Source organism: Hakea prostrata, chromosome 2 (assembly GCF_041222555.1).
Source record: "Hakea prostrata isolate BN-2017 chromosome 2, UWA_Hpros_2, whole genome shotgun sequence".
NCBI classification, from domain to species: domain Eukaryota; kingdom Viridiplantae; phylum Streptophyta; class Magnoliopsida; order Proteales; family Proteaceae; genus Hakea; species Hakea prostrata.
Genome location: NC_142601.1, coordinates 57,430,561 through 57,453,427, shown reverse-complemented (window position 1 = coordinate 57,453,427; position 22,867 = coordinate 57,430,561). Strand labels below are relative to the sequence as shown.

The 22,867-nt window shown below is 36.7% G+C and overlaps 2 protein-coding genes across 2 annotated transcripts; both read right to left on the bottom strand.

Annotated features, from left to right (window-relative positions):
• Positions 1-6,400: 6,400 nt before the first annotated feature.
• LOC149025166 (uncharacterized) lies at positions 6,401-6,864 on the bottom strand. The gene is made up of 2 exons (XM_089143555.1): positions 6,777-6,864; positions 6,401-6,636 (listed from the first exon to the last, which is right to left on the bottom strand). The coding sequence occupies exons 1-2, from the start codon at positions 6,862-6,864 to the stop codon at positions 6,401-6,403; spliced, it is 324 nt and encodes a 107-aa protein (XP_088999681.1).
• A 9,586-nt stretch (positions 6,865-16,450) lies between these two features.
• Positions 16,451-21,559, bottom strand: LOC149025165 (phospholipase D alpha 1-like). The gene is made up of 4 exons (XM_089145391.1): positions 21,285-21,559; positions 21,079-21,189; positions 17,505-19,407; positions 16,451-17,138 (listed from the first exon to the last, which is right to left on the bottom strand). Exons 2-4 carry the CDS (start codon positions 21,178-21,180, stop codon positions 16,705-16,707), a joined length of 2,439 nt encoding a protein of 812 aa, XP_089001517.1. The 5' UTR covers positions 21,181-21,189; positions 21,285-21,559; the 3' UTR covers positions 16,451-16,704.
• Between the last annotated feature and the right edge of the window lie 1,308 nt (positions 21,560-22,867).

The following is a 22,867-nucleotide window of genomic DNA, read 5'->3' as shown; positions in this document are numbered from 1 at the left end:
GGAGATTGTTGAGGTATTCAAGTCATACTCAAATATGGTTTAAGTATTTAAAATATACCTAATGTATATTCTAATATAGGTTATTGGATTAGTTATGATCCAACGGTATAATGGGTCTTTGTGCTCTTTGTGGGAGAGTCCAACTAATTGAACCTAGTGTCGTTCTATAAATACTATAGCTGAAAGCAACTGTCTAAATATTCCAAACTAGATAATCAGGTGTAATGCATTATGCAACCTTTGGCTTAAACCCTAAACCCTAACCATTGCTAAAGGCTGGGTTGTATGTCTTTACAAAACTTGTTACAATATGAATGAAATGCAAGATTAAAATACTTGTGCAAGCCAAAAATCAATTGAGTAGATTAAATGCTCGGTACAAATGCGAGTTTTTCATAGGCTGCATAGGGAACACAGGAACAAGAAAGTCGAGGAAGGCCTCATTTACCTCCATCCACTAATATCAGATGGTAGCTCTTAAACATACTAGTTTCACTAAAAACCTTCACTCCCACATTTGCGTCACTACGAAATCGTAAACTGATAATCTTAAATAGTTCATTAATTGAAAGATTTATTTAACTGACCTAAATTTAACTGCTCTGCCTCTCGCAATCCCTGCACCAGGAGATGGAGAAAGATGAGCCGCTGCAACCTCGACGGAGAAAATGGATTGGCACTGGAAACAGAGAAAAGGAAGAGGAGAAATCGCCTTCGAAAGACAGTGGTTAGGGTTCGAAGGTTAACGAATTTCTTTTGTTATCGTGTTCTTCGATTTCCCGTTTTTTCTTCCTTTGTAAACACGAAAAATACGGTGGCAAGTGTCCGTAATAAAAGGTAAAAATATGTTTTACCAAAAACCGAAAAATATACTGCAGAAGTGATTTCCATTTGTGACTCCGATCCCCCAAAAAAATTCATTTTAAATCGGAGGAAGCATATTTGAAAATATCTTTATTTTCCATGAAAATTTTCAATTATTTTTTTGGGTTATGAAGACACTTATATTAAGCTCTCCAGGACATTCTAGAGTAGCATGTCTAAGGATGTCAATCTTGGGTCTCGAACGATAGAATCAAGCCGAATCGGTTCAACAAAATCTTGCCCCGAATCGGCCCGATTAATGAGTGGGTCAATTTAAGAACCAGACTGATTAAAGCATATCAGGCCCAGTTTCAAAATTTAGCCTGTTGGTCAACCTAACCGACTTGACCAATTACAAGACCGATATCCCCATTAGAAGAAATCTCAAAAAAGTTGAATTTGACTGAAACTGTATTTTAATATGTCTTGTGTGGTCAAGATTAAAGGATTATCCATTGCAACCATATACACTACAACCCGATTAAGTTCAATTAGGAGCCCATTAGGCCCGAGTCAAACTAGCCCAATTATAACCCAAACCGACACACCGCCCGAGCACACCTGAGACCGAACTCAAAGAAATGTTTAATAATATAGATCCTGGAGGGTCCAGCTTTTTTGGACCAATCAGGTCCAACTTGTTGACGCCCTTTGCGCAGAGACAAGATTGAAAGAAATTACAAGAAAATGCGATAAGGACTGCCACCAAACTCTACAATAAAATATCCTTATTATCTATGAAATTTACAAACTCTCATCACCATTTTTTATTTTTCTAATCAGATGGACTATCCCAAAAATACCTGTGAGGCTTCTCTGTACCCAAAAAACAACCATTAAACTTACAAGGGGTGGTGGGGTTATCATGTTGCGTTTAGGTTTGATCCGAAGAAAGCATATAACATGATTCAATGGGAATATTCTTTTTATACTTCCTTTTGAAAATAGATCTTTGTGACAGATGGACCCCGCTTAATTATTACTACAACATATATGTTATTCCACTTGAAGGTTTAAGGCACGGTACTTATCAAGGCATCTGTTATGTAGTAGAAAGAAATATGTTATCCGTTTATGTGGAGTCTGACTCTTCACAGGCAATAGATTATTTGAAGCTGAACGTTCTAAATCAAAGAAGGGTAACCAGAATTATCCTGGCGACTTGAGAGCAGATTGTTTTGCATGGAAACTTCATCATTACTCATACTAATAGAGAGGCGAATATGATTGCTAATTGGATGGCGGAGAAAACAACAACAGTGGAGTCTCATTCACAATTCTTTTAAAAACCCCTGCAGGGTATAGAGGAGTTCCTTCAAACTAATCTTTGATCAACTCTCTTTAATTTTATCTTGGGTTTTTTCACCTGTTTATGTATTAAAAAAAAAGCATTAAACTATCAATATGATGTCTCATTTTTCAACACGTAGAAAGATTCCTAAGTAACACTAAATAGAGTAGGCTGTAAATTTCTTGAGGGCTAGAAGCTAGATGAAATAAAAGTTCAATAGGTTTATTTTAGGTCAAATGTCATTCTAAAATATTACCGTGTGTTGTTAAGTGGTAGCAGCCTCTCAATTATTGGGATTTCTATATCAAGCTCTCTCTAGCTAGCGAATCCAATTCCTATTTTCTTGAGGGTAGAGGATAACACTAAAATTATCAATCATCATAGATAATACACCTTATCATTGTTTAGTGATATCCCATTCTTCTAAATGTATGATGAAAAAGACGTCGCGACAACAGGTTAATTACTCTCTAGCCAACCTACTAAGATTTCGACAAAGAGTCTTCATTGTTTCGATGTCCTTTTAAATAAAAGCAATGTACTTTTTAAAAAGTATATTAAGATTTTGCAAACCTAAGATCGTGGATTCTAGAAGTTTTTCTTCTGCCTCCGTTTATCATTGGTCCTTGGACAAATGATGAAAATTGTACTATAAGTCTCCTTTTGGCGTAATTCGATAAAAGCTATGCTTTACTTTTTATCTTTTAAATATAAATAAATTTATCTTAATGATAATCTTAGTTAAGTTGCAATATCAATTATCAACACAAAAAGATTGCAATGAGAAACACGAGGCTTAATATTATATAAGATTTAACCTAATCTACCCCTATTGTTGAAAGTTAAAACCCTAAGTCTTGTCTTAATATGTATACTTACGTATGTTAGACATCATTTATTATTTATTCTTTTTGAGATGATCAATTCATAATGGACTCAAATTAGTTGAAGTTCCGAGTGCATCGTACAATCTTGCATACTTGATTTTTTATAATAGAATCATGTTCATCGAGACATTTGTAATGAATGTCAAAGCGACACTGAAAAACACTTATCCCACGTAATAATCCTTCATCAGTGAAGAACCAATGAAAACATATATACTGGCATTTGAGAGGAGATGTGGAACTATGAAAGATAACACCCACCTTGAAAAGGCTTAGAAGGGAATTGCCACAATGCCTTCGTTTTCCATCCATGTTAATCAACCCCTAATAAAAGAAGAAATGGGGAAATGTGGGTGAAATTCATGGCGTAAGCTTTGGGGTTTAATTAATTTTTCTAGGGGATCAATAATGCAATCCATGTATGAAGAAGGCGAAGGTAAAGGTAGAGGTCACTATAGGTGAATTCTGGACCACAAAAATGTCACGAGAGAGGATCTTTGCTTACATGTGCTAGTGTGGACTGTCATCAAAAAGTGAAATGGTGATTGCAAAGGTAACACTCCACTATGATGTGACACGTAGCATTATTAGGCATTTGTTTATGATCAGAGCATACATCACTTGTCTTCACTGCCACGCTTCCGTCAAATCGGTCGCAAATCGGCCTAAATCAGGAGAAAACAGTTCCAATCAAGAACCGAATTCAGACGAATCCGATTCCAACAGTTAACAACCCCGGCTGAAAATTGAAAAAGCAACTCGGTCAAGTTTATTGGTTGGAACACATGGCAGCTCCTAATCCGTTTCCCATATCTGGGGCCCACCAGACAAGCTGATGCGTTGAAAACACTACAAATATGAACGGCTCAACGATTGGCTGGCAGTCTACTCAGACCAGAAGAAGAAAGATTGGGTCGCCAGACATTAAAGTGGCGGTTTGCATTGGTTCAAATGAGCCACAAAATTCAAAATTTAGAGTAAAAATCTTCATTGCTTTGAAGTTTGAACACCTTGCTTGGATGCTTTCGATAACACTTCATTATTATTTGATAAAAAAAAAAGGGAAAGGAAAGCAACTCCTAAAGGTCATGTAACTTATCTTATTTCATGTCACAAATGGCCCATTGATCATGCTTAAATGAGTGGAGGAAGGAAGATGACGAACAACAATTTATTCAATTGGATTGGATGAGTAAGGTTGAAAGTGAAGACTTGGTGCCAATTGTGATGTAAAATAGAAGAAAGAAGAATAACTAGCTGATCCTAGACAATTCATGATTTACAGCTAGCATATAATCAAGTTATCCTCTAGCATATTCTACTACTTAATTTTTTTTATATTAGGGATGTGGGTTCTACATGGTATAAGGCAGGACTACGTTCTTGGCCTTAAAGGATTCGAACTCTGATCTCCTACTTGGATGTGTTAGATTTTTAACCGAGTGAGCCAACCCTTGGGATTCTAAGCTTGTCAATTTTTCACCAACTATGTGATTGGTATTGAGGCACTTGGCCACATTTGACGCATTATGTCCGATTATGCATTATAAATATATATTACTGTACTATATAATTTTCAATTTAAGAAATTCTTTATTTAACATGGTATCAGAGTTGTTTCAAATTTGGCTTTTTCTATATGGAGTTATGCCTTTTTGTTTCTCGTTTCCTTCTAAAACTAGATCTGGTTTGTTTCGTCTTTTCTCCCCCTTCTTTGGAGGGTTTTGCTCTTTGTTAGTGGCATTGTATTTATCTTGTTTCTCTATGTCCTTATACAAGCATGTCTAACTTGATCAATTTCATCACTATCAGTTTCGACTTTGGGAATTATCTCCTTTGAAAAATGCAAATGTTTTTTCTTGTTGAAGCTAAGAATTGCTTGGTTTTGTGACGGAGAATGTCTAATGCTTGACTGGTTGTTCAATAACACTTTTGGTGATGAATTACGTAAATTCAAGTTACCTTTTGAAGCTTGTCATATTGGTTGGTGAAAGCATGGATCACTAGAACAATATTTGCACCTCAATCGTCTGCAAATCTGTAGTGTCTTCTATAGGAGGTGTTTTTCAAACTTTAGAAGTTTGAGAGTTTGAATTACTCTCTCGGTTGCATTTCTTGAAAAAAGAAAAGAAAACAGAAAGTCCTTATTTGATCATTTGATTGGTTTCAAATCATTATGTGATTAGCTTGCTTCTATAGGGAAGTGTTTTCTACAAAATCATGATCTCCTTAGCAAGAATAGCCCCTCTAATCTTTAAAATTCCAATTGGGCCTTTTATGGCCTCTTATGGTGCTCAAATCTTTTCAAGGAGGATGTTTTACTTTGTTGAGGCATCTAGCCACGCGTGATGCCAAATGTCTTATCAAGCATTATAGATACGTAATTACGGTACAACGTTATTTTCACTAAAGAAACCCTTTACTGACACATGGCAGCCAATGTGAACCCCCCCATTTACATACTCATTTTAACTTCAGTAATGCACAATACTGTATTATTAACAGTCGAGATCGAAATCTCAAGCGAGATTTTGTTCTCGACCGTCCGTTTCACTTTCAACCACCTATGAGATGGACGGTCGATATCGAAATCTTGATCAAAATTTTAACTCAACTGTTGAACACAAATGTTGCACAATATATACAGGTTTTGCCCTTACATACTCAAGTAACTGAGGGAAATTTGTGCGATCAAATATATGGGCTTAACATGTTACCATTCGATATAGCCTTTCTTTGCATTTATCGTATAGAACTGTTCAGCCCAAAAAGTGTAGTCATAGAATTGAAATCTTAATCGTGATCGGTATCAAAATTTTGACCAAGATCTCGATCCGAAGGGTACAATTTCAGCTGAAACTGAACCTCGATCCGAGTTTGTCAATGGCCCAAAACCTTGATAATTCACTATAATCAAAGCAGTCTTTTTAGTTTTCCAAGGTAGAGGAAGTCAATGAATTCCTTCTACACCTATCTGTCCATCTTCTCATGTGATTCTTTTCAGAGAGCACTTATTCGACGGTTTCTGACAACGTAACTGACACTCCTACATAAACGGACGCAAAACCGATCTAACAATTATCGGCTACGAAACCGAACAGTGGGGACTCATACCGGCGGTCCGAAGCGGTGGCGAAGGGCAGAAACTAGGAAGATTTCAACAACATTGAAAAGAAAATTTCATTCTGAAGATGAAGCGGAAGTCGAGAACCGAAACACTTTTAAGTTTTAACTAGTCAGGAAAACATGAGCAAATACTTTCTATCCTTTTTACAAATCTGAGTTAAGAAACTATAATCCGATCGAGAGACTAATAATCACAAGATTTTGATGAACTATCTACAATTACAGAGAAAATCTAATACGAGTAAGCCATCCGTTGTGTTTGCACGCGATCCCTGAGAATTCCATTGTACAGAGCGGTTCGATTTGAAGACATTTCCCGGACCTTGTAGCTTTGAGATTTGCAAATTCGATTCGACATCATTAACTTCTTGGTACGTTCCTTCCTGAACTCCTCACCATTTCCAATCGGATCTACCACATCTGCAGCGAAATGGACCCTTTTCTTCTTCTTGTCTCTCTTCTTCCCATCTGAAGATAAAAAAACAAAACAGAGCACAGTCAAATGCAGTGAACTAGAATTTTAAAAGAAGTGATCAAAGAAAACAGAGAGCCCAGAAAGCCCCACGCACCGGAAGAGAGGCAGGATCGTAGAATTCGTTGCGAAGTACCGGAATTCTGGTCAACGGGGAAGTGGGTAGGTGAGAGAGGCTTCTGGAGGCAGAAAGCCAGGAGAATTGCAGTGCCTGAGACCGCCATGGCCGTTGCTAAGGCCATTCCTTGAGAACCCAGAAGCGGAGACATGGTTTGAACAGAGGAAGGAACAAAATAGAAACAAACACAGAGGAGAGAAAAGGAGAAAGCCAGAGAAGAACGAAGAGAGAGAAAACAAGAACCGAAGAACCAAGAACGGTTCTCTTTGTTTGCTTTGGAATCGGTCGAGAAGGCGAGGCGTTACATCTGGCGGGGAAACATAAATAAATAAAGAAATAGTGCGAGAAGAGAAATAAAGTGAAACTGGGCTCGTGCACCGTGCACGGTGCACGGTGCACCACACGAAAAAGGCGGCGAATACACCAAAGCAACGAAGGAGCTCGGTTTCCAGTGATGTCATGAAACACGACTAAGAGATGACTCCTTGAATATTTCAACTTATTTGATTTTTTTCTACCAACAAGTAAAAAAAAGAGAAATTTTTTTTTCTTCAACTTATTTGCTTTTTATAAATTATCTTTTGATTCCTTTCTTTCTCACCTGATTGGTTTACTCTGTGGTCAGTAATCACCTACTCAAATTATTGGAATTCAAACAGAAAAACTAATTTTTTTGAACCTAAAGTGTCAAAGGCTAACGTATGAAACCTTGGTTTCCCACACGCCACTAAAAAGAAAGGGAAAAAAAAAATAGAGATATATATCACCAAATTATTTTCTCAAGCTGCCTAATTGTGGATGATGAATCATTAATGTCTTAATTAGGGGTAAAATTAAGGAAATAAAAGATATAATTCGTTGAACCGGGCCAATTAGAGTCTCAATTCGATCTCTAATGAATTGGATACTCACAAACATGCCATTTCTATTGTATGCATTCAAGAATTGGAAGTACATAGAAATATAACCACATGTTCTTGAGAATAGACGTTTAAATGCTGATACCTTGATGGTTATGTTTATATATCCTAGAAGATGAAGATAAGCATTGCAAATTGGAGAAAAACCCCGTTACTCAGGAGAAAGGATTTGATTCAGCTAAATTTGTTTAAAGAGAAAAGGGACAAAAGTAATTTGATTTATTTGCCTAATTTGTGGATGTTGAGTCATTAATGGCTTTAGTTAGAGACAAAGTTAATCAAGATTTTTGGAAAGAAAAAAACTCGTGGTTCATTGAACCAGGACAATTAGAGTAAACCATGAAAATATATTTATAAATCAATTCACCTCCAAATTTAGCGAAAACAGAGAAGGACAAAGAAGTGAGGAGAATTGGGTTTCTAGTTTTAGCTTTTAGCTTGACAGTCCGGATAAATAGGACTATAATCGTCTTTTTGCACTTTAGAATATATATATATATATATATTCCCATTAGATTAATCACAAAGACTAGGACTCATAGGCTTCGTTGGACTTATTCTCTTTATATAAAAGGCTCTCACTAGTGTACCATAAGCGCATCTGCTATCAAAGGAAAAAATAAAATTTAATGATGTAGGAATAATGAAGATGTCTAATTAATCATTGTTGTATAGTTTTAGTCCCACATCTAGTAGAAGTGGGAGTTGTTATCCCACATTGAAAAGAAATAGGAGTTTGTTGAGAGTTTTAGTCCAAATTCGAGTAGATGTGGGAGAAAGTAGGATGAGGAGATCCTATAAAAAGATGCCTCCCCTCCATATATCTCATTATCTACTCTCTTGCTTGTGGTTTTTTCCCTTTAAAGGTTTTCCACGTAAATTTTTGCATATTTTTTTTTCCTCTTATTTGCTGATTATTCTATTCAATGAATTTTTTTAAACCAAAATACCCTTACAATTACATTCCTTTTACCACAGACACAAAACTACCCTCCCTCGATTGGGTCAGCCCTTCCAAGAAAAAAAAATGTTAATGTGATGGACATGGCTTTAAAGTGATACATCCCCTTCACACAGAAATACAAAGGATTAGGTTAAAAAGGGATTTAGTTGTGAAACATGTGCTACGACAGGTAGGGACCATAGGATGGCTATAGTCTATACAGAGTGACCACATGATGTCCATAGACTTTGGCCAAAGGTCACTATATATTTATAATATGTATTACATATTAAAATTATAAACTCCCACGCCCCTTTTGAAGGGTAGTTATAACGGTTATTAAAATTTTTTTTTATTCAAATAAATTTAAAAAAATATTAAAAGAAGTCTCTTCGAATCATCCATTTTATTTGGTCATCAAAGAATTATAGGCATGCAGAGGGAGGTACCCAGGTTTAAATTCAAGATCTCTTTAGTGTTGAAGTTTCTATTTAAGAAATTACCATTTCTACGATAGAAATACACTTACACACAAATAATAATAATTTGATAAGTAAAGAAAAACAATTCAACTTCTATGATTAAATTATTAATATTTATAATATTACATCACTCACCTAACATGACCCTTCTAGAGGGTCTAGTTTTATTAATGGAGGTAAGCATTTATATAATATGTGAATAATTTAATACTAAAAATGATCATTACCAGATGGAGTACGACAAGAAGCTTTGACTTAGGCAACTTCTACGTCCCTTCTCATTAATTTGTCTTTGCTTTAGAGATCATTTTTAATTAGTGGGTTTTAAATTTTGATGAATTATATTAGCTTTTAATCAACTTTCGGTCAAGGTATCTCTTTTGAAGAACACTAAAATGTATTGGCTAGAAAGCAAGTGTTAGTGGTTTATTATGTGAGGGGACATGACAAATAAAAACCCACCTCAAGTTCAGACTTTATTCTTGAAGAGGAAGATCAATTTTTGAAGAAAATCAAGTATTTTTAAAAGAGTTTTTAGAGAATTTCCATGTAAAATCCAGTGAGCAATTTTTTGTCTGATGGGTCTATTTACCACTCTTTATTGTAAATTCCTTTGTTTGTAAGGCAAGGCAATTCTCTCATTTGCTTACCCAAAACAATAATTTAAAAAGTTGATATTTTGTTTCTCATGAATTGGTTCTTGGTCCATATTGGATGTTGCTTGTTTTGAATGGAGTCATCTTATTAGCCTAACTAGTTCCATGGATTCATATTGACCATACAAGTGTGTGTATCATTTTCATCCTTCATGAAACACATTTGTAAGAAAAAAAGAAATAACAAATTGCTTCAACACCCCTAAAACAGGTAGAGGCTTTTAAAAAGCAAAGAAATCTCAAAGTTGGACTTTCATTGGACACATGGGTCCACCTCAATATTGAATGCTATTAAATCATCATAATGGTTTTTTCATAACGGCAGCGCCGGATGGCAGCTTTATTTCTAAAGGGATATTGGGCTTGACCCATCCTTTACTCAGGATGACTCTGTCTATTGCATGTATGATAGTTTGATCACTTTTCGCTCCTTGATTCGGTGTAAACCTTGTGTTTTCATGCAGCTGTGTGTTTGTATTTTTCTTTCTTTAATGAATGAAGTATTGTTTATCAAAAAAAAAAAAAAACTTCTCGTTGAATTATATGAGATTATCAAAATATCTTTATGAAAAACAAAAAAGTTGGCATAAAAAGGAAATTGTGAAGAGTTGTTGGACATAAGTCTATTGAAGAAGGGTGGTCAACATCTTTTTTTTTTTTTTTTGTTGCCAATCCCAGTTTCCAAGTTTTTCTTTGCCCTGACTAATCCGGTCGCACACCTGGTTGTGATGGGTGAGTCTTCCCAAAATTTTTTTGCATCCACAAGGTTTCGATACCGGAATCTTGCTTAAGCGGACCAAGTTGCTTACCACTTGGACCGACCAACCACCGTTGGTGGTCAACATCTTTTTACCTCATTATACATAAGAGAATAAATAGCCTTATAATTGTAACACTAACCATTTGGACCTAACTAAAATCATTTGCTTTTCAAAGGTAACATATGATGTCGGTGTCTAAGGCGTATGTTTCAAAATGTTGGTATAATTTGCTTAGAAAAAAACTTATTTACCATCAAAGGGTTGTTCAGTCAGTAATAACCGATACCTTTTAGCGAAGAGATCGTGGATTTGACTCTTCTCCTATGATACATGTAATAATCTCACCCCTCTACTATAAAGCTCCAAAATGCCCTCTAAAGCCGAACAACCCATCAACCAAAACAATTCACTAAAACCTAAGAATTAGGTTCACTACCCTTCAATCCTGTTCTAGATTTTACAAAATGTAATGAGATTGCCAGGGTTGTTCATGGCCCAGATGGTGCAATAGCAGTGTGCCAGCAAACAGAAAGAAGGAACGATTAACCAACCAAGTGTTTCCATGCTGAAGAACCAGGTGTTGTGGTGGGCACAGCCTAGAATCTTCTGTGTCTAAAGGAAACCCACTTGTCATAATCTTTAAGGCAAGGATTCTTCTTTTCTGGAAGTTTTTTATGATCTCTAAATTTGCTTTGAAACTTTTGAGCACTACCTTCACGGTTATGATATGCTTTTCAGAAAGTAAAATGGTTGATTTGGTGGTTTCAGTCACAGAGGCATGACAGCAGCAGCAACCAAGCAATTGATGTGTTTTAATTGCCTCTATTATTGAAAGAAAAAAAGCCAAAAGGAAAAGGTGTTTTCCTTCTGGAAGAGAAAGAGGATTTGGTGGGTGAAGGACAGTTCAGTAAGAGATGACATCTTCTGTTAGGTGATCAACCAGAAAAATCTGACTTTTTCCTCTTTTCCAATCGAATGGATAAGGAAGTGTTGCGTGAGAGAATCTTTGATTCTTAGAATCATTGTCCTCTTTCTTCTTTCTTCTGTTCAATGAATTGGTATGATCCAAACAGGAAATTGTTTGGTCAACAATAAATTGTTGAAGTCGTCATGACTGAAACCCCCAGAGATGCTCAACTTTTTTTCTTTCTTCCCAGGTGTCCATTTCCCTATGGACTAGAACAAAAAATTGCACCAGAAAAAAAAAAAAGTACTCAAGAAGGAATTGGGAAACACCAACACCGACAGTTCTGGTGATTTTGGTTGAATCTGATCCAAATCAACATCGATCAATTTGTTTTGAACCCAACTTTCCAAAACAATGGAGAATTTCGATGAGGAAAAACAGTTCAAACAACATCACTTTTGGCTGAGGTTACCTTGCAGCTTGGAAAAAACCACACTTTTTTATGAATAAGTCTATAATGTTGGGTGCCAATGGTTTTTATTAATTCGGATAGAAGGAAACGTTTTCTATAAAGTCTTTTTTATTTTATTTTTTGGGCTGTTTGGATCCGATGTTAGGACAAAGCTCGGTATGGGGTGTTGGATATATTATAGATATAATTAGGGGAATAAATAATTAACAAAAAATTGAAAAAAATATGAAAACAGAATCTGAACGAATAGGAGAAGAATAAAGGAAAACCGTGAAAAGAGGAAGAATCGTCGAGACACGTTAGACGCTTTCCTTAAAACAGATTCGTCTCCTCTAGAGTGTGCTTGAGAATTTAATGGACATTTGTCTTTCAAAATACGACAACGAATAACGATATACTAGTATAAAGTAAACCGCTACGCCGGACTTGAATTGTGTCTTCCTTCTATCACCTGAATACCAAGAATGAAAACAGTCTCAAAATACTAACATAACTCTTAACAAGAACTTTAGTATGACTCTAAAACTGAAAGAGATAATAGTCCTAAAACTTTTTATTTATTGCGTGAAAAACTTCAATATATCATCATTAAGACCTACAAAACATTATGAAGACTTTCAAGGCAATCTTAGCACGACTCCACAAGAAAGAAAATTTTCAAAGAACTATCTTCATCAAGGTTCATCAAGGGGGTCCCAATTTATAGTGAAGATCTTTGGTAGGTACAATCCTAAAAATCACCAAGATTGGCATATACTCAATATTTGTCTCTATGAATATGTTTTCGCTCAATCAATTAGGGTTTGACAGATTTGAATGTAATAAAACCCATGTAGAGTAACTTTTGCTTCATGGCTGGTTTTTTTTTTCTTTTTCGATTTCAAATTATTGTTTTGACAAAGATGAAACATTCTAAACGAATGCTTGAAAAATGTAATCCAACAGAATAGGACCAGGTTTAAAGAGAAATTAGAAACAAATCCCCACTGTATTTATTAGAAAATAAAGGTTGAAATTCCAAATTCCTAAACTTGCTTGGTCTTCAGTTCTTCACCTTATGGTCTACCTACCCAAAACCAAAAAGGGAAAATAAGATGCCTTTTTTCTTTTCCTTTTTTACCCCCTCAGTGGCTCAGTGTAATAAGATAAGATGGGTTAGAAATGAAATGAATAGTAATTGAAGCTGCACAAAATTCTTTCTTGGGGAAAGCAGTTGACCGTTGGGCCCAGTCAAGTGGGGTCACATGGTCTTCCTGTCTTTAAGTCTTAACTGCTCAATGGTATTGGACGAAAAAAAAAAAAACTGCTCAATGGTGGGTTCGTTCACACTTCTTCCCACGTGGGTAGAGTAGAGGGTGCAGAACCCGTGATCTAAGGGTGGGCAAAACATGGATGCTTCGTCTCAAGGTCAAGAGTGAGTTTCACTTCAGTGCGATCACTGATGCGGACCGGAATGGTCATATTTATTACCGTACTTAAATTATAATGTATTAGATATATCTATTATTATAATATAAAGCGCATTTTACCGATAAAAAGAGTGAGTTTCTCTTGCTAACGGAGGAGTAGTAGGATGGTTAGGAATCTGACTTCTCAGTGGAGGGGTCATGGGTTCAACTCTTACCGGCGGTATATGTAATATCCCTATCCCTATATATAAAAAGTGCCTTTGTACAAAGAAGAAAGGAAGACAGATCTGATCCTATAAGAAACAGATAAAAAAAGAACGGCATTGTTTTTTTGAACAGAAAACATACCTTTCAGATTCGCATGTTATTTGAGAGAAAGCGAGATAATGGAACCTGAAATAGATAATCATTTTTGCAGTTGTTTTCGTCCCTAGACACCTTGTTGTCGCCGATCTCAAAGAATCCTCTTTGTCTGGTCTTTCTGTTTATCAATCTTCCACCAAGTAGATTAAAAAACCTTTGCTTTCAATCCCATAGATGACCATTAGCATGGCGACGATGGCACGTTAAAGAGGGAACGACGGAAGAAGAGGGAAGAAGTTCGGTCGACTTTGACTGGAGTGGAGGTTTTGGTCGGAGATTTTACACGTTGATGCTTGAAGCCGTAGGAGATATTCGGGTGATTTGTGAGGAACAATGGCGTCCTCAAACGGAAGAACATTGGCAGCTGAAGAGGGAAAAACTGAACGAGGGAAGAAGTTCGTTCAAGCCCCAACTCTCATTTTGAAAACGAAATGTTTTTGATCGTTGGATTAGAATTTAATAGGTGTCAAAAATTCAAGTGAGAACAGGGGGAACCGGAGGATGCCAGAACCGTAGCGGACAAAATTCCGATTATCCACATTCAACAAAATCCAACATTATTTGTTAGCGGGTGACCCTTCCTCTGTCAGTGATTTTAAAATTTAAAAGTTAGAATGACAATTTTATTAGTAGTGAGGTGTAGTAACCCTAATGTCCTTCTCTTACCCAACTTATAGGTGGGTGACTCATTTTCTTCCGACACCTCCTCAAACAATTGCCATCACCTTTCTCTTGCCGAAAATCACCCAAAGCGTTCTCCCTGAAAAGAGTGAAATTATATATAACCCACTTACAACATATTTGGCAGGATTGGAATGATTTTGTTAATTTGGGTTTGTGATTCAGCCATGGCTTTCGTCAGGCAATAAGAAACCTGTGAGGATTCCTAACAATCATTTGTGATTTATTTTTAATAAGTGATAAAAGGATGTTCAAGTGGTGCCACGTTTTATTGGAGAATGGGGTGACATTATTATTACTCTCAAAGATGGAAGGTAGACCGTAGACCTTAAAAGTGTACCCAAATTCAGAGAAATTGCAGATTATTGCCTTTCAATGTGGACAAATCTCCACCTTCACAGGCGAAGTAAACTACAAAGAAGGGTTTTGATTCACTTTGTAAACGAAACCACCTCTTCAATAGGTATTTAATTGTGTGATCTTTCGAATTTATTTTTTTCCTGATTCTTTTTGGGGCAATTAAGCAGAAACGGGGAATGGGCAGTGTAGATTTGTTGCAGTTGGATTTCTTGATGAATTATAACCCTTTCAGGATATTGGTTCTGACTAAAACAAGTCTTTGACAATGTTAAATTAGATTTTTGAAAGAAAAAACTGTTTTTATCTACTTGTAAGTTGTAACAGTGGATTTGATTAGGATGTTATCATATTCCTCTTGTTAGTCTCTACTCACGTTTCTTAATGCTTTGGTGGACACAAGTTCTTCAGATTGCCGCTTAAAACCTCACAAGCTCTAGCATATGCTTGATATCATTTTAAGTTCTTATCTACTTGTAACAATGAGGTGGTGGTTTCCAGCAAACAAAGTGTTGGTAAAAAATCATCCACCGCCAATGGTGGATTAATAGAGCGGTTAAAAGTCCAACTTCCCAAGTCCAACTTCCCACGGAGGTCATAGGTTCGCACCCATCCGGCGGCACCTATATTAGTAATATTCCCCCACCCTATATATAAACTCTTCAGAAAAGAAAAGAAAAAATCCACCTAAGGGTTGGATATGAATGGATAATTTAGCCATAACACCCCCTTGTGGGCAAAATAATCATTTTAATTTCAAATTAATAGTAAATAATGAGTAATATTGAATTTTATTAAAAGTGAATTATCAGTAATTTTTTCCACTTTAAAAGAGAGACCAGAGTTTCATTCCATTTACAATGACCACCAGTCGAAGAAAACTCTAAAGACAATCTATCGCACTAATTTTGAGTTGTTCGGAAAAAAAAATCTATTTCACTAATACTTTTTTATTTTTGGTAAATTACGGCATTGTCAATTCTCATCCTCTATTTGCTTACTTAAAAAAAATGAAAAATAATTTAGTAATTTTTGTTCATAATAAATTATTTAATAAAAAAATATTCTATCAAAATAAAAAATTGAGAAGAAAACATCAAGGTCTGAGAGTGAGAAAAAGAAAGTAAAAGAAAAGGAAACAATAGAGTTTTTTTATTTATAAAAAACATGTATATTTATAAGACCAGAATCCATAATAATAGGTAAAAAGTCAATAACCATATGGTTGAGTTATTACACCGGCTATTGTCAATGTGGCTTATATATTTTCTTTTTTTTTTTTTTTTTTTTTTTTGTAAACATGGCTTATATATTTTCATCTGTCAAATCTGATGGGCTACAGTTCTGTGGTTTGGTAAAACCCAAGGTTTCATGCCCACCAATGGTAATACCACACCCTTACAGGAAACTATGTAACTGCAACTCCAATCCACTGGCCTAAAAGAGAGAAAGGATACAAAGTGACTAGATTCATGATAACTTTTGACTTTAAGTTGGTTCACCAGTCTTTAGGACTACTGAATTAATCTCCTATTTGGTATCAAAACCGCTGCAAGAAAAATGATGACCATTGACTGTTAAACGAAGTTGTTTATCCCCCCAAACCCACCAAAAAAAAAAAGAAAAGAAGTTAAACATGGCTCAGATATGATAGATGTTAATCTAATTACAAGAAAGTGCCCTATGGAAATTCTTTCTTTCCATTTTCCCTTCACAATATTAGGCAGAAATTAACCATTAATCTATGAATTCATCTGCATTAGTGCATTACCATCATGAAAACAGAATAGTGAAACTAGCAAAAACAATAAGCACTAGAATCATGGAAAAAACAGAACGAATATCTGAAAGCAAGACATGCGCACCTCTAACAACGCCACATATCTATGGAGATTAGTAGTTGGAGATTACAATACAGACATAACTTATTACCACTATACTTTGCTGCTTTATCAAGGATACTTGTTTAAAACTCACTGAAGTAGAGAATCCCATTTATGTAGTGAGAATTGGAGGAAGATAGTCAGACTTGGCACCAAGAACACGAGCCTTGGTGTCGGGGAAAAATTCTGTACCAGGAAATTCATTGACAGTTCCATCGCTGGCAATTGCAATTGGGTAGGTAAGAAGATGACCTGGCAAGTCGCGATCCAGAGACTCACTGGAGTAAATATCCCAGTATTTGTCAGCAACCTTGTTCACCTTCCGCACACATTGAACACTCTCAGGCTTGAGGAAGGAATCATCAAGCATGCCAAGATGTTCATACCACAATGACATCCGGAAGCCATGGATCTGACCCCTGGCAGGTTGCCTAGCTGCCAGATGATATGGTTGGTAAGCTCCCATGGCTATCTCAGAATCCCTAGCACCATCCATTGATCTCTGGTTGATATTGGCAGAACCAACGATAATGTATTCATCATCAACTGCAAAAGCAAGCATGAACAAGACCAAGTACTCAACATCAGATTTGAACACAGCAGTAAGAACTGCCAGAGTTAGCCGAATTAGATACAACTATTCCTCCAAAAAAATTTAGATACAAACCCAAAAGCTAAGATTTAAGTAACAGCCTAAGTTCAACCGGTACGCCTGTTTACTCAGACTTTTTAGTTTTTATCACTGCTTTGTGCAAATAATTTCTTAATCTAATTTCCAAGTTATTTAGTTTCAAACAGAATTTCGAAACCACTTCAAATTCTACTGTAGTAGTTTTAAATTTGAAGTACAACATAAAACTACGAACTGGCAAATGGCTGCAAGTAATAGCATGCATGTGCATAAGAACGTACCTATCATCATCTTAGTATGAACATATATCATGAAACGCCGTGCTTGCTGAGCTCTGCTATAATCTGAATCTGGCTCTGGTTGTTCTGGAGGTTCATATTCACCACTCCTGTTCAACTCCCGGTTTCCTAGGCAAAAGAATGTCAGATAGTCCCTGAGGTCTGCCTCAATCCCCTTGGCACGGAGGGCCTGAGATATATCAGTGTACATCATTTCCATGGTCCTCCTCTGCCAATCTAATATTGCCTGAACGGATCCACTCTCTGGAATTCCTTCTGGCCACATAGGGACCACAACATAGACTGTAAACCTCTCCCCTGCTTCTATCTTACTGACAATCTTTAGTGATAGTTCCTTTGGAATAAGATGCAAAGCACCGATTTCCTCAACTGTAATGTCATCTGCCTTCCAGCAGAATGAGCTTCCAAGGAAATATTGATTTTCAATGTAAATGAAATTCTTTGCTCGTCGAATGGCATTTATATAAGCATCTTGAATGCTTCGATCAATGATGTTGTCCTTCCCACTGACGAGCCCTGCCCTGGCCGCATCCTCTGGCGTGTCAGGGAAGCCAAAGGCAGCACCTCCATCGATGGATCGGAATAACTGGACATTCCATGTTTCATGGTCTTCTGGGAACATAACTGGAGAGGGAGTTATAATGATGTCACTAAGGTCCCTGAGCTCAATTAGCAGGTCCTTCCCACCTTGTTTCCTCCATCGCTGCTCAAAATTGTATAGAACATCCCAAGCTATAGGTCCTTCCAACCGGCTGTGAATATCGTGCCAGGGCTCCCTAGGGCCACCCTTATTGATTGAAGCACCACTACTGAAGTTGGGCTGGTGGAAATCATCATGATGGGCTGTGTCCAAGGTCCTGAAAAGGGAATGGAAAGCAGAATCGTACCTCCCATCACAAAGATCTAAACCACCAACAAAACTCACTATACGTCTCTTCCCTGACCCTCCACTGGGCATTGCACCATCCACCGCCACAATCTTCTGGTGGTGTGTGAACATAGTTGAAATCTGCAAGTTTTGAACAATGCTTCCCCCATCATCAGGATTACGAGGGCACAACACACAGTGAACATCAGTGTCTTGGAAGTAATTAGCAGTCTCCTCGTCATGGGTTGCCATCAAGCCATCCTTCTTTAGCAAACCAACAGAGGTTCTATCATCCCAAACAAGCATGAGGACCCTGACACCTTCACTAGCCTTCTTCTTGAGCAGCTCCCCAATGGTAATGTCACCCCCAGGCTTTGGCCTCATTGAGTCCCTAACCAAGCTTATCTCAGTATACACAGACCACCCAGTTATGTAAATGAGGTGCTTTGCATTAGTGATTGCATCAAATATATCCTCCCAGCACCTATGGGGCTCATAGTATTTGCCTCCAGAAAGAGGGATTTTTGGGACAAAGTTGTCTGGGACATGGGCATCTTGGTAAAGAGAAACTCTGCATCCTTTCCTCTGAGAGAAGAATGTGTAAGGCACCCCAGGGAATTTCCCACTTTTGATACCCCTACCCCAGTTTTGATCTTTAGTAACACCAAAATATTGAAGTTTCACATGGATCTTTGAGTTTCCATCTATAGGATTATGTTCTTTGTCCAGGATTTCTACCCATCTGTCTACTTCTTCCCCATAAAGAATATCCTCAACAGGTACATAAGCTCTTCCAATCAGTGTAGCCCCAATTGGATTATCATCCTTGATGGTAAAGACAACATTGGAAGCCAGATGGGCACAGTATATATGAAAAGACTCATACCACCTAGGATTGGTTTGTTCATTTTCTAGCAATCTGGTCCGGCCAACTCTAGCTTTTTCTAGATCAATTGTTGCATACAGTTTGCTGATCCCTTTGCCAATACCAATACTTTCCTCAATCCCCTCTTTAAGCTGCAAGATGAATTCTCGGATGATCAGAATAAATAAAAAAGCTGACATAATAAACTTGGAGTAAGGAATAAAAAATTCTCAGAGAAGTCCTTAGCATGGCCTAACACTGCCAATTTCTTTGCAAATTGCAAGTTGACTCTCATACCATGATGTAAAACAAAAACAAGATTGTAAGGATCAATAACCTATGATGCAAGAAGACAAAAACTATTCTGTAATTATCCTGATATTATTAAACACCCCACACAGGCAACCAAGTCTAAGAAAAAATGAGAAAAAAAGCAAAGAAAAAGTAAAGCACCCATTACCTATAATACCATCTCAGAGGTAACTAGAGGCTCGTTATGTGTTGGCTTGACATAGAATTTAATCCATCATCTGTCTTAGTTCTGGGTTACACATATCAATAACTGCTTTGCATTTTGTGAAAGGTGGAACATTAAGAACACCACAGAAGCTTCAGAAAACTGAGAGGCAACTGGCAAGGATTTAAAGAACCCAAGAAACTTAGGAATTGAAAAGTCATCTATGCAAGTAGAGAACTTTCAGAAGCTTTCCCTGCATCATAATCTTCAAATCTATTTTGGATTTATTAGCTTCCCATGAAAATTCACTGTGTGCCAATTTTGGAACAGAAAATCATATCCTTATATTGCAATTTTATACGTCTAGGTGATAAGAAATCAGGCAATTCAAAAGAAAAAAATAAAAAGAAAGAGAGCAAGGGGTTGGGGCATTCAAAAATATGCACAATTTAACATTTTGTCAGATTAGAAGATTAGCACAACGAGATCTCCAAAGAAAGAAATCAATTAACTTTTGCAGTCTCTTGGACTTGTTTACTTTTGTCATATGTATATATTCCTGAAAGTGGTTTTGATAGCACATCAGAAGAAGACAAAGCTATGGCAGAATATATGGAACTTAAACAGGATCCTGAGAAAACTTGGCGAGTCAATGAATCATGAAGATAGGGAAGGGAGTCAGCACCGCGTCTCCCATCCAAATAGGGGCAAGGAAACCATGGGTATTAAAATATACATGCAATCAGTGAATTCGGGTCCAGAATCTGATTTATGCAGATTCCAACACCTGATAAGATCCACCAGATTCGAAGGATTCTACATATGCAACTTGGCAAAACCAGCAAATCATGCAACCCTAGGTGAGATTCAATTTGCACCCCATCTTTACCGATATTGCTTATGAACTCGAAGTATATCAACTTTTAGATAATTAATGCACATGTTTGACTGATCAAATCAATTTGTCGATGCCCTGATTTTGCAAACCTAAGAGAAAATTTCAATAACATTAATACGTTATTCGGCTTTCCATTTCATATTGATAATTAGACCTCTGACTTTCTCTCTTTTTTTTTTTCTGAATCTTTTTAATAACTAATATTTCGTGCACTGGTGATTAGGCCTAAAGGTGATCTAGATCATTTGTCGTATACAAATCGGAATGAGATCAGAATGTTTAAAATGTGAAAGGAAAAAAGAAAGGACTTTTCTGGTGAAGAATTTATGTACCAGACAATCCTTGCGAACAGCAAAATCACGCATGTATTATATTAAAAGATTAACACTAGAAGTCAAGGTTTTAGACAGCAATAAGAATGAAACAATGCTACATTCATTGAAATCCTTGCGATTCAAAAAATAATACCATCCGCAAGAACCCCGGACCACCACCACCACCTCCCGATTCCAGTTTGTCCACCTCGTAGACCGTGACATGAAGCGTTCCATGGAGCAGAATATGAGCCATTATTACACTCTGCAAAGAGATTCAAAGCTCAAACTCTTAAAAACTTCAGCAGCAATCGTAATAAATGATCTATTCAATGTGAAAGATGATCAAGCAAACCTCACCTCAGTAGAGAAAGAAACTCTGTCAAGTGAGTCGAAACTCGCAGTAAATGCTTAGATCACTGGTTTATAGCTTCAGGAAACTCTGGCAGAAAGAAAGGGATCGTAATCCGTGAAGAAGGAAACGAAGTAAAGCAAAGGATCAGATTCAACCTGCGCAAGGAGAAAGGAAGAAATGAGAGAAGCAGAGTTGCAAAGCAAGAAGAGAGCGAGAGAGACAGGAGTGCGTGGAAGAAGGTGAAATAGCCAAGAAGGAAGATCCGTAAAGGATGCGACGAAAAGCCCGCCAAGCGACGAAAATGACCAGATCCTATGTTTCCTAATAGAGACAGTAGAGGAACCGACACGATATTTTTCTTTCGTATTTTTTCTAAATAAAAAATTGGTAATTTAAAGGAAAGTAAGAGAAAAGTAGAGATTGAGACTGGTACGTGCATGTAACGGTGACGCTGACTCGGGTTATCCATTCATTTGATACAAATAAGTTGTAACCACGTGATTCCCATCAAGTGGGTCCAATGACTGCAACTGAATTTGGAATGCCAATCAGGTGGTCCAGTGCAGCTTCAGTGGTTCTCATATTTATTTATTTTTCGGTCAGAAGGTTCTCATTCCTCATGAACTAGTCAATCTTGAGGGATTGGCTCACTAGTCAAAGATTAATCAGGTGAATGATAAAATTTTCTCATTGGATTCTGAATATTTATTTAATTTATTTTAGAAACTACATTATAGAGTTAGGAATCTCATATCATCATCATGAATTTGTTTGTTTATATTATTAGATATATGATTGTTTTGTGAATTATGATATGGAATATGGATTAATGTATTGACATGAATGTTAGTTACCTCACTGAATTCTATGAACTTATTCATTTATTTATTTTTTTTTGTTCTTTAAATTGCTTTATAGGTTATGATGACCCATCTTCCGTGAGGATCATCAACCATTGAGGATCATTTGATGAGTGGCTACTAGAAGGGCATAGTTGGAGAAGAAGTGGAGGCATATGACGCTTCCTATTCGTGCCAGGACTGCTCTTATGAAATTTATTTTCCTTAGAATTTCTTGGATGATTTTCCGCTGCAACTTTAAATTTTCTTTTTTTTGCCTTAGAACTCTGATGTTTAGTTTTGTTTTGAAGTTTTGGATAATTGTATTCATTACTTCAGTTTTGTTAATTTAACACTTGAACTTGATTTATTTTTGTCCATTTGATTGTACTATATCATATGTTATATGGAATTGTCATTGAACTTAGGTCTTGCGGTGTATCACCCCCACGAGTATTTGGATAATGACCGGATCCAGCTGGGTGGGAGAGTGACATTATTGCTTCACTCATAGAATCCGTCCATGCTCAAATTGTTGGATGTTCTACCGCCAGAGCAGTCTGGCTTCATCGTGAATCTACCTATGCTACACCTTCTACAACAAATATTATGCAACTTCGCCTTCAGTTACAAAACATGAAACGTGTTAATAGTACGATTCATGATTATATTTTTCGTATTAAGCATACTACCGATCAACTTGTGGCTGTTGATAAGTTTATTTCAGATGATGATATTTGTCTTCATAT